The 13,252-nt window shown below is 35.4% G+C and overlaps 1 protein-coding gene across 1 annotated transcript in view; it reads left to right on the top strand.

The window, feature by feature from the left end:
- The window catches only part of LOC140438705 (uncharacterized), a 69,839-nt gene that overhangs the window by 21,056 nt on the left and 35,531 nt on the right, over nt 1-13,252 (top strand). Inside the window, exons 5-8 of the mRNA XM_072528349.1 lie at nt 1,041-1,063; nt 1,148-1,359; nt 4,868-4,944; nt 11,284-11,375. Coding sequence (XP_072384450.1) covers nt 1,041-1,063; nt 1,148-1,359; nt 4,868-4,944; nt 11,284-11,375 — 404 coding nt within the window. The remainder of the gene's footprint in view (nt 1-1,040; nt 1,064-1,147; nt 1,360-4,867; nt 4,945-11,283; nt 11,376-13,252) is intronic.

Genomic DNA, 13,252 nt, shown 5'->3' with positions numbered 1-13,252 from the left:
ACAGTGCTACGTCGAAGCTTGAACTGGTACCGGTAAGAAAAAAAATAAGTTAAAAAAAAATAATTTTAATATCTCTTTCTTATTAACTTTATTTTTAGGAAAGTAGTATTTGAGATGATACTCGAAACAGCTATTGTTAATAGTTTAATTATATTCAATATGTGCTCTGAAACAAAAATGAGCATTACCGAATTTAGACGTCAGTTAGCTTATAATTTAATACAATCACCTGAAGAAAAACCACTTCCAAAAAAAAGAGTGCATACTTTTACCAAACCTGAAGGACCTGAAAGGAAACGACGAAAGATATGTAGAGGCTGTCGTCAGGTATTAAAATCTTCAGGTTTAAGTTACCGTGAAGTGGATAAAAAAAGTTCGTAGGATTATAACTTTTTGTTCCGATTGCTCTGCTCAACCTGGATACTGTTTCCCTTGTTTTAATAAGGCACATAATTAATAAGAAGAAGCGGAAATTACCAATCAATTTTAAAATGCGTTTGTTCTGCTTATTTTAATATAAAGTATTTTGTTTTTTAAACATCTTTAATTTTATCTGTAGCTGTAGCTGTTTGTGCTACACCGGATGTTGGCGGCATGTCCTGTTTGAAAGGAAAGTAGATTAATACTTCCAAAATAGTTTTCTGTATGTAACATATGCAAACGTTATACTTCTGTGTACTATAGGGCATGAAGTACTTAGGCCATAGGGGGTATGCCTTATATTAAGTATTTAACCGCCGCAGTCAAGATGTTAATCTCTAGATTTATAAAAATTTTTGACTTTCCTCTTTTAAATTTTAAACACATGCATGTTCTGTTTGTGAAAATTTTTACTACTGAATATCATTAACGTTTCCATCGAAATTTACCTGTGACCGAACATGTCCGAGAGTTCAAATAGAAAACTCGACTAAATTGTCAATGACTGAATGCAGATGAGAAAGTAATCTTTAGTGCCTAATTTTCAAAAGATATATCCATGTCCAAAAAAACAAATACTTTTAAAAACATAGTTTATATATTTTATTTTTCTCTTTCAGCATCCGTTTCGATGAAATTGGTGGTGAGTGATCTTTGAAATTTTTTATTTGGAATATTTACATCTTTTGTATCATAAACCGTCATTTTATATATCTATATTAATTAGTTACAGATGTTATTAGCTCTTTATCGCCTGTTGCAAAAGTAGTACGTAAAAAGCGGACCAAAAAGAGCAAAATAATAGAAACGCCTGATGTCTTACAAGCAATGGAGCAAGCTCTATTGGACGAGCAGACTCCAATTCATCTAGAACCTGCAGCCGAAGCAGGTTTTTCAAATAAAATTATCTCAATTATAGAAGAGGTGAAGGAAACAGCAGTAAGTATTGTTAATATTGTTACTTTGTATACTTTAATTTTCAGTCATATCAAGGTGTTTGTTTTTCTCTATTATGTCACTTAAGAAACCTGCAACTTTATTAATTTTTGTAGCCTGGCTACTTACTTTATTTTTCGTATTTCTTGAGTTGGATATCTATTCGTATATTCTCAGATAATTAAAATTCATTGTTTATTATATTACTTTACCGTCAGCTTCTAATTTGCATCATATCGGTTTTTTGAAGTTGTCATACATTTTATTTTTTCAGTTGCTATCACCGTAACTGTTACTTATTCAAAATAATAATATTTAGTTAATTTAGAAAACGTATATTTGAGACAGCTTAAGATTTTGGACGGATCCCGGAACATACAAAGAAATTTCGAAATAAAAGAGGAGCACGCCAAGTAGAAACTATCTCCCCTAAATTATTTACCACAATACTCGAATATACATATATGCCAACAGAAAAGTTGGAATTACTTATAATGACTTATTGGTATAAATGTCTATGGCAAAATGCTAAGGAATTTGAGATTCGCCAATGACATCATTCTTCTAATAGCAGACTATACGATAATCTCAAGAAAATGCTGGAGAACGAAACTTCGCGACAAACAGGCCTAAAAATAAATTTCTCAAAAACACAACTAATGAAAAACTTGGTTCTCAGCCAAAGTATTGACATTGATGGATAATGAGGACTGCTGCGTCTAAATGTAATATGTCGCAGGCAATAGGTGTAACACGTCATTCCGTGAAAAGCCTAGTCATTACACGTATTGCCGGCAAACGCTGTATTACTTTCATTATTACTTTGTTTAACTGAAATTATGTGCCATTTCAGGGACTGCCGTCCCTGGCAGACGGCAAACGGTGATACCGGCCGAATGATTGAACGTTACAGCCTCTGACGGTTGTATGTTTAGTCAATTCAGTCGTCGAATTAAGATTTTACCACATATCTCGTTGCAAGTGTTTATTACTATATAAATATGGATATCCACAAGGGTGCATTTTATGAAAAAGTAAACCAATACTATCAAGTGAAGAAAGACGCCAAAAAGCCGTGGAATTATGATGAAATTAATGATTTAAAAACAACTTAAACCTAACCTTAAATCATTCGGACTGTAACACCGTTCACCTAAAGCGTAGACAGCAGTTCGCAGTCAAACAAAGTAATAATGATTGTAATAAAGCGTTTGCCGGCAATACCTGTAATGACTAGGCTTTTCACGGAGTGACGTGTTACACAGATTGCCTACGACATATACATTACACGGACTGACATAGGCTGCCTTTGGTCATCTGCGAGACACATTAAAATCATTGAAATGTCTTAAAGGAAATGCTTAATTTATTAATATATTCTTTCTATCCTCACTTACAATAAAAAAACCCTAACTTTGACAAAAAGAACATTTAATAAAATACGAACCACACAATATGCAATGGAACGATCAATGTTCGGAGATCGGATCAACTTATTTCCCAGAGACCGGATTTCAAACATACTCGTAGAAATCCGAAGAAGAACCAGAATACAAGATGTTTTAGAAAAAATAACAACCCTAAAATGGAATTGGGAAGGACATGTCACGAAAATGGACGATAATAGGTGGATTAGAAAAAGGATCAGAAAATCACAGAAACCTGAAAGCATTATTTTCAGATCCTACTTGGTACACAAGTAGACATGGAAGATGAAACGGGTACGAACTACGTAGAAGAGAATAAAGTAGAGAATGGAGTAGAAGCTCCAATCATAGAGGAAGTTCTCGAAGCTATTAAGGCCCAGAAAAACAATAAAGCCCCGGGATTTGACGAAATACCAGCAGAATGATATAAGGTAGGTGGTGACCACCTATCAAGTCACATCCATGCACTTATCAGGGATATACGGCAAGAGGAGAAAATACCCGACGACTGGAAGAAGCGTATAGTATGCCCGATCTATAAAAGAGGAGACAAACTCCAGTACAAAAACTACCATGGAATTTCTCTACTATGTACAGCATATAAAGTCCTCGCGTATATTATAAACCAGTGGCTCCAACCAATAGCAGAAAATATTATTGGAGAGTATCAGACAGGCTTCCGACGGGGAAGATCGACACTGGATCAAATATTTACAGTCAAACAGATCTTGAGTAAATCATGGGAACATGACATTGATGTTCACAACGTGTTTGTAGACTTCAAACAAACAGGCATACGATTCAGTCAAAAGGAATAAACTCTACAATATATTGGCTGAATTGGCAATACCACACAAGCTTATTAGACTCATTAAAGCTACAATGGATGAAACTCAGGCATGCGTATGAATACAAAACCACCGGACAGACTTTTTCAAAATTTGACAGGGACTAAAGCAGGGAGATGGGCTGGCCCCAACTTTGTTTAACCTGGCACTGGAGTATACGGTTAGGCAAATGCAAACTGGACGAGGAAATCTACTGATCAACCGAACGGTTCAATTGGCCGCTTATACCGATGATATTAATAATATGAGTAGAACATCAACAGGAGCACAGGAAACATATGCAGAGTTAAAAACGTAAACAAAAAGGCTAGGTCTGAAAATTAACACAGAAAAAAACAAAAATAATGATACAGACGAGAAGAAATATAGTCCCACAAAATATTATACATGAAGATGACATTAAAACGGTTGGAAAATTTACATACCTGGGAGTAGAAATATATGCCGACGGATCAGAAGATAGAAAAATACGGAAGAGAATAACGCAGGCAAAAACAGAGCTTATTTTGCCCTCTCCCATATATTTCGGTCTAAAAATGTCCACCGAAATACAAAGATTAGAATCTATAAAACCTTAATTCGACCAATGGCAGTGGCCACAAAGTACTGAGGAGAATACTAGGACCTGTGAGGGAAAACGGAATCTTCAGAAGTCGATACAACAACGAGCTTTATCAACTTTATAAGCACCACGTGCTGGGAAGACACAGTAAACAACTGATCAGTTGTTATCAACAGGTCCTCGAAGACACTTTGTCTCAGGACCAAGTAACCGATGTAGAGCCATACGTTGCCATGTTACCAATTCCAACGGTAACTTAAACATCCTAATTTTTAATAACATATAATGTAACATATTTATAAATTTTTAACATTTAAAGGGTTTTCACCCATATATTTTAGTGGCTCATAGCATGTACACTTTGTTACACTGATGATGGAATTTATATTCCGAAAACGTTCTGTATTTGTGATATAGCCCGTTTGGGTATTTTATTTATACCTTTTACTAATAATTTTTTTTTTTTAATATTTTCACCTATATTTTTTAAAATTGTCTATTAGCTCTCGATCTATAACCTGTAATTGATATTTAGAGTATTCAACATTTGCTACGTCGCAAGAAACGTATTTGCTCTAAACGCATCTCTTGGACTTTCAAGCGTATATATTTAACATACAACTTAACATAGGAAGAACCTGTTCTCATTTAATTATTTCTTTATGTGTTTTTAGAGACAACAACCCGATGAAGAATTTTTATCTTTAGGACCTGCGTTAAATGTAGATGACATATTATTAGAAACTGGATAGTAAGTGTTATTTTTTAAAATAAGTATAATATTCTGATGTAGCTGAATTTTGGTTACGGTATAATAGATTTTTTAATTTTCTGAGTTCTGAAAGAATAGTAACTTTTATGAAATTAAGCTTTATATAATCAGATAGCCATTCTTATTGGGATGAACATTGTATTGGTTTTTTTATGCATTATTTTAGTTACTTATTCTATCTTAGGGTGAGGTTTACACTTTTGATCCATTAATTTCTCAATTTTGCGATCTTCTAGTTTCTTGTTCTGTCTCAGAATATTCGCATCTATTTCTAATAATAATAGTCTCGTTTTATGCCGCTAACGCGGCTTTGGGATTATAGCGGGATAGTCTGCTATCTCTCGAGCCTACAGTATACAAGGAAGGTAACAGGGCCACTGCTACGCTTTAACCGCCTATTATTAGCCCAGATTCTTCTTCTTAGGGTGCCTGTCCGTTCCGAACGTTGGCGATCATTCTGGCTATGATAACTTTGTTGGTTGCTATACGGAATAGCTGTGTTGAGGTCTTTCTATACCATGCCCTCAGGTTAGCAAGCCAGGATATTCTTCGTCCTGGGGCCCTTTTTCCTTCAATTTTACCTAAAATGCATTGGAGTAGCTCGTATCTGCCTTGATTTCTCATTATATGTGCCAAGTACTGCAGCTTACGGCCCTTCGCGATGTTGACCAAATCCGCGGTTGTGTTCATCCTTCGCAGTACTTCTTCATTGGTGACTTTGTCTGTAAATGGTATCTTCAGGATCCTTCTGTTTAACCATATACAGCCCATATATAGCCCAGATACTCATTTTATTCGGGCTGAATCGACCTAGTGCCTGTAGATATTTGAAAAATATCTAGATGTTTTCGCCGGCGCTGAGAATCAATCTCCTCCTTCTACGTGAAAGTCAGACACTATATCGCCTGAGCTATGGGTCGCCTCTATTTCTAATTGTACCTAATAAATAACTAAAAAGTCACCCCACTTTAAGCATATCGCCTTTTTTTTTTGGAGCCTTATGAATCTTTAGTGTATCATCACTGAATCTGAAACCATCGTTTAAACTAAAAAACTCTAATTACTACAAGTAAATAAAAAAAAAGTTATCTGTTATGAACTATAGCCCGGATAGTTACTTGACCAGTTACTAGTTTAGGAGTAACCTAGACTTTTCCTGTAGTAAATTCTTCTTCCTTAGTTGCCGTTCCTAATCGAGGCTGGCGATGACTTCTACAAATTCATCTCTATACTGTGATTTTACTATTAGGGTTTGGATATCTAATCCTGTCCAATCATTGATTTTATGCAGCCAGGTCTTTTGCCATCTGCTAGGACCGTGCTTTCCTTTTACTTTACCTTCCATTCTTAGTTGAAGGAAGTTATATGTAGTGAATTAGACAGATAATTTTCTTCTTTTTGATGTGCCTATTGGTGACGAATGTTGGAGATTACCATGGTAATCTTTATCTTGTCTGCAGCAATGCAGAAAAGCTGCACAGATGTTGTGTTGAACTAGGATGTTCTTACTGGACCTCGCGTTTCAAATATGTTGCCTTGTAGGAGGGCATATCTGAATTCATTTCGCATAATGTGTCCGCATACTGTAGCTTTCGAGATTTGATAGTGGTCAGTAACTCTCTAAAATAGAATATCAGCATTCTTACTTTTAAACTAAGTGAGAAATTGTGGCTTTTGAAGTAGTCCTTAGTTGTTACTCCATTCTTTATTTATTATGCTGCCAAGATAGTTGTAGTACTTCACTCTTTCTACTGGGTTTTGGTTGACAGAGTTGACTTTCTGTTATCTTTTTCTTGGTAATTAGCACGAGCTTTGTCTTCTTTACATGTATATTGAGTACATATTGATGACTGTAATACGTGATTTTGTTTAAAAGGACGTGTAGGTCTTCTAGGTTGTCCACAATACAATGGTGTTATCTGCATATCTGATGTTGTTCAACTGGTACCCATTTAGTAGAATGCTTTTTACAATTTCATGTAAAGGTACGCTAAATATTCCTTTAGAGTATTCGGTGTGTCCATTTTCAATTCTGAGATTTGCGGTTTGATTCCAGTAGAGGTTACCAATTATTCTACGAACTTTGTTGTCAATTCATGTTTCTTTTAAAATTTATAGTATCACTTGATTAAACGCTTTCTCGTAATCAACCAGACATGCGTACCTATACGTCGCAGTTGAGGCATCTTTGGAATTAAACGGGAAAAAATTATTCACGGGAAATTTAACTCTCACACAGCTTGTAAATTCTCTTACAGATTGTCTTTAGTAACAGTTTTAGGAGATGACTCATAAGGTTGATAGTACGGTATTCTTCGCATTTGTTGGCTTTTTTCGGAAGTGCAACAAACTTGGACTTCAGCCATTCTGTTGCTATTTCTTCAGAGTTGTATATGTCGTTGAGTTTCTTTGTGATTATTTAGAGACTTCATCAGGAACTCACTACAAAATTAAGTAAAAATTAAACATAAAGCGGCCACTACACTACTCGTGAAGTTGATCGAACTACAGCGGGTACAAGAGTGTAGACAGGTACTTCATGCGACTTCGCTTCGCCTCGTTCTATTTCCGTTCTGTTCGCATCCAAGTCAAAGGGACGGAAGTTCGAATACGAAGTGTCACACTACATTACTCGACTTCACGAGTATGTAGAGTCACCTCGCCTCGATTCACTTCACTTCGACACTTCGTCCGAAGAACTTCGATCGAGAGTGTAGACGACGTTTAACATCCACAATATTTTAACTTACGAAATGTTGTACGTATTTTATTTTATGAAACAAATTACATTAGGGTGACAGATGGTTTTTTACAAACGAGCAGAAAGGAACTGATTTAGGTTTTTTTTCACATGAACTGATTTAGGTGTTATTGAGTCCAACGAGTTTTATTATCGAACCCGATATATATATATATATATATATATATATATATATATATATATATATATATATATATATATATATATATATATATATATATATATATATATACACTCGCGATCATAAAATCCGGGTCACCTTGAAAATCACCTATATTTCATTTTTAACGAGCTTTATCGTAAATAATAATAACACAAATACAAACTAATGCATGTTTCTGAGAATTGTTGCGGTTTCCTTTGTAACAAAGAATTCCAATAGTGCCGATTTCGCGGTAAAGTGCACACTTCCCAAAATGAACGCTACCTGTAACTCCGCTTGTTTTAAATGTCTCGTTTGTACTTCGACTTTCTGTTCAAACGCAACGGACAAACGTTTATTATTGCCACGATTAGTATTTATTAGTGCCATTATTAGTGTTTATTTTTTGACAAAAATGCCTTTGACTGTTGTTAAAACGGCACAAATTGTTGCACTTGAGGAAGACGGTCACACTCAACGGCAAGTCGCAAGAACTGTTGGCGTAAGCCTTTCTACGGTTCAACGAGTGCTTCAACGCTTTCAGGTTTGCTAACCAGGCGACCTGGCTCTGGACGAAGAAGAACGACCAAGGCACTAGATGACCGTTTCTTTGTGTTTCAGGCTTTACGAAACCGGACCTCAACTGCGGTTATGCATCAAAATCGTCTAGAGGAAGTACGAAATCGCAATTATAGTGTTGCAACAGTCAGAAGAAGACTTCGTTCTTCTTGACTATCTTCTCGGGTAATGGCTAGAGGACCGCCACTTCGCCGGGTGCCTCGAGTTGCACGACTAGCGTTTACTCGACAATACGCGCATTGGGGAATTAACGATTGTAGCAAAGTGTTATTCTCAGATGAATCCCGTTTCTACCTAACTGGATCCAATGGACGTGTAAGAGTTTGGAGGAGAACCGGTGAACGATTTTCACAAGCTTGCATTGCTCCAAGAATGCCATTTGGTGGAGGCTCGGTCATGGCTTGGGGAGGTATATCTTCCGACTTCCACACAGAATTACCCTTCATCGAAAATGGGTCCCTAACTGCACGAAGGTACATTACGGAGATTCCGGAAGAACATGTTATGCCCAAAATGGCAGGCCTTGCAGAAAACACCGTTTTTATGCAGGACAACGTGCGACCGCACGTTGCCAGGATCAGTATGTAATACTTGGACGAAGTTGGAATTACGAGGGTACCCTGGCTAGCTGGGTCTCCGGACCTGAATCCCATCGAACATCTCTAGGACGATTTGAAAAAACGTATTCAAACCCATACACTTTATCCTAACAACGCACAGGAGCTTAAGGATCTGTTAGTGAGAAAGTGGAATAACATACCACAACATGTAATCCGGAGAAAAATTGAGAGTATGCCCCGTCGTCTGCAAGAGGTTATTAGAGCAAGGGGAGGCAATACACGAAATTGGTCATTGAAATTTCACTGATTTTTTACCACGTTTTGTATTTTTCAATTTTTTTCGTATGTCTGTTTTATCAACAATTTGATTTGTTTTCTGTTTTTTTTCAATAAAAGCAATAAAAAACCATTTTTTTTTCAAAACAAACATTGATGACAAATGAAAAATACATTAGCCAAAAAAAAAAAGGTTATTACTGCACCAGAGGCAAAAATATTTAAAAAACTTGAAATTTTCAAGATGACCCGGATTTTATGATCGCGAGTGTATATATATTATTGTGATATTTAAAGTCTTGGTGCGCCAAGCAATAATTAGCTAATTAATTTTTTTGATTAATTAAAATTATTTAAATGATATGATTATGACTCTATCACAATTTTTAATTCTTTTATCTCAGGGTTAAATTCGTGCTTCAATATATATGCTATTACATGTGAAAGGTAAGGTCCAGAGAATACCGGAATAATAAAAAACACATATGATCTAACACTATATATTGAAATAAAAATAATGAAATAATTCACACTCAAAAGTTTTCAATAAACAAATCTCATATAAGGATTCTCAAAATTTTGTTCTCCGTACGTGAACAATCAAAATTTATGGTACAAACAATATTAATTGAAAACTCAAAATCCCAAACTATTCTAACTCTCCTAATCAAAATATTTATATCCTTTCTCAATTACGTGTAAAATTTTGTTATCAATAAAAGAAAAAAACTGCAGAAACAAAAATATCTCTCTCTGATGATGAGTGGTCCAAATCCTTGTTCCTTGTAGACTATATTATCTCCTCTCAACCGCTCCCTATGTAAACAGCAATCTTACACAGATTGTTGCAAGTATATCGTCCTTAATGATCTCCTTCAAAAGGACAAATCATTCAAATTATGATAGCCTTTCTCCTCTCGATAAACTGAATCTCTCGTTGGCTCGAGTGAAAAATGACTCTTGGAATATCTTCTCTTTACGATAAACTGAATCTCTCGTTGGCCTGAACAGTGACTCTTGGAATATAAGTAGAGAAATATGACTTACAATATTTTGCTGCTTCAGCTTCTGTCAGATACACTAACTCCACAAAAACTCACTAACATTCCACTACTGCTTGCTACATTTCAGGAACCGCCAGAGAACAATCACCGTTCCTCTCCCAGACTTGGAAACCAACTGATCTCTTCCCTCTCCTCAATCTCGCTAAACTTTTTCCTACATACTTATCCCACCTTTTTCAATCTCCGCCAATCCAAAACTCGTCACAATTCCCCCATTTTTTCATTTCGATAACAAACAAATTTTTATCTATAATTATAAAATTTCCTAAAACTTATTTACAAATAATATTTTCTATAATTCTTAAAAACTAACAAAAACCTCTTTCTAAAATCTCTTCTATTTGTCTCTAATCACTGCATTAATGTATTTTGGAAAACCCCGTTCAATTGTCTTTTTGTTTTCACTTAAAATTATGCGGGTCACTCAAGTATAACAAAGAAATAATTTATGCAAAGCTTACCTTTTGTTTAGTACAGGTAATTCAAGAAATTAATAACTCTCCTTCTTCGAAATGTTTGTTGGATATTATCCTACTTATCTGAATTATTTTAATGTTATTGAATTTTGAAATATTTTAACCAAACCAATATTTTTCTCGATTTTACATATCATAACAATATATATATATATATATATATATATATATATATATATATATATATACATATATAATAAAATGAAAAATAATTGACAAAATTAATAATTAGAAAAAAAAAACATCAACAATAATGGATTTGGGTGTTTCGTTTAAATGCCTGACCGACAATATTTTACTAATGCGTTTTAAGTATAAACGCATTAGTAAACCCTAATGTCCAATCAATTATAGTACATAGTATATTATGTAGTATTAGTAGCACTATAATAATCTAGGTATTGAATATTTTGTTATTAGAATTAAGCATTTCTTAAAATTTTTATCCTTTCTTTTCCAGTCCTAAACCACGAGCTGGATCATCGTCGTCAATTCCGATCGGTACAGTTGGTCCTCAAATTACAGTTGTTGCTGACGTTCATGTGAGCCGAGGTAATGTTAATCGAATCCTGTATAATTATTACTTTAGTTTAGTAATTAACAAAATTACAATATAAAAATAAGTGCAAATATAAATACATAAGCGTGTATGACTAACGGCATTTATATATAAATAGCGGTTTACAACGTTCTATGTTTTCCAATTCCCAGTCTCCACTGTCTTCTACCACTAATGCAGCATCTACATTTGAAAAGTTGAAGTTTGTAATGTACTAGAAGAAACCTTCGTCTTTATAAAGGACAGTAGGTACAAATGGGTTAAAAAGTGTTCAAAGTGACCTCCACCTTCCTGTATACAGGCTCAGCAATGCATACCACCTATTTTGAAAAATCAAATATCTGTCGAAATACACTAGCAGCTTCTAAAATTCAGTTTATTGTTAAATTAAAATTGTTATGCTGCCAGTTTAGAAAAACTATAATTGTTAATTTTAATTTAAACAAAACTTTTATCCACAATAACAGTCAAATCACTATCAAGATAGAGAACACAACAACAATTTGCCTACTCGAATAATAAACTTGATATCTGTATAATAAATATAGCTTGACAGTTAAAAAAGTGGCTGTATCTTCTAAATTATTGATTTTACAAACAAATGCCAAAGGACAAAAAAGTTGTAAAAATAGATATTTCCTTCTATTGACGTCCCGTTTTTAATCCAATATTATACTCCAGAAAATTTGGTGGGAGGAAAGGTTTCGAGACCCCCTAAAACCTAGAAAAATTGGGAAAAACAATTTTGGCTACTTCGGTTTTATTAGCTATGGCATGCTAGATTAGATTAGATTAGATTATGTGAGGTCATTAAGGCCATGCGGCCTCACCGCACTTCGACCTATAGAGATCTTTTGTGCATACCTTAATCTAGTTAAACTCTAGAATGCCAATACTTCTGATGAAGTTGATTAGCTTCCTAGGTGACTTGTTTCCTATGTCAGAGGACGCCAGACTGACCTCTCCTAGGAATTTTAGTCTTTTGTAGAACGGTGCTACGCAGTTGCATAGTATATGTTCTGCCGTTTCTTTTTCATTGTGACAGAAACGACAGTTCTCACTATCTGATTTGCCCATCTTCTTGAGATGATATCTCAGAGGGCAGTGACCAGTAAGAAGGCCAGTGACCATTTTGATATCTTTTTCACTCATTTCGAGAAGGCGGTTTGTTGCAGTAGGCAACGCTTTTATGAGCCTTTTTGCTTGCCTTTGTCCTGGTGTGTTAGACCAATATGATCTTAGTTGATTGAGTTCCCAGGTACGGAGTTCCTCTCTGATGTGGCTTTTCGATAGTCCACAGAAGGGTTCCGGACCCTGGAATGGGGTATTAGCTCCTTCTTTTGCGAGGCTGTCAGCTTCCTTATTTCCTGCAATTCCCTTGTGACCTGGCACCCACATCACAGTTACATTGTTGCGTTCCGCCAGCTTCTTGAGAGATTGTTTACAGTCCCAAACCAACTTTGACTCACATGTAAATGACTTTAGAGCCTTTAAGGCGGCTTGGCTGTCTGATAAAATAAAGACTTTTGCCCTACGGGTGTCTCGGTTGAGACATTCTTGGGCACTTATGTCTATAGCATGTATTTCTGCCTGGAAGATAGTTGGGGCGTTTCCAAGAGATTTAGATGGGCCTGAAATTGGGCCCAGTAACTCCCACTCATGCCCTTTCATCTATCTTAGATCCATCCGTATACCATACGAGTGAATCTTCTTCCACTTTTGGTTCAATTTCTTCACCCATTTGGTGGTTTTTTATGACCACTTCAAAGGGTGTTTCAAAGTCAAATTTGACTGGCATAGCATCTGTCGGCATGTCCTTAGAATCCAATGGAATTTCTTCTAAGATTTTCAGGTGGTCAACTAGATCTCC

This window comes from Diabrotica undecimpunctata, chromosome 4 (genome assembly GCF_040954645.1).
Source record: "Diabrotica undecimpunctata isolate CICGRU chromosome 4, icDiaUnde3, whole genome shotgun sequence".
Lineage (NCBI taxonomy): Eukaryota > Metazoa > Arthropoda > Insecta > Coleoptera > Chrysomelidae > Diabrotica > Diabrotica undecimpunctata.
This window is presented reverse-complemented; position numbering and strand designations above follow the sequence as displayed.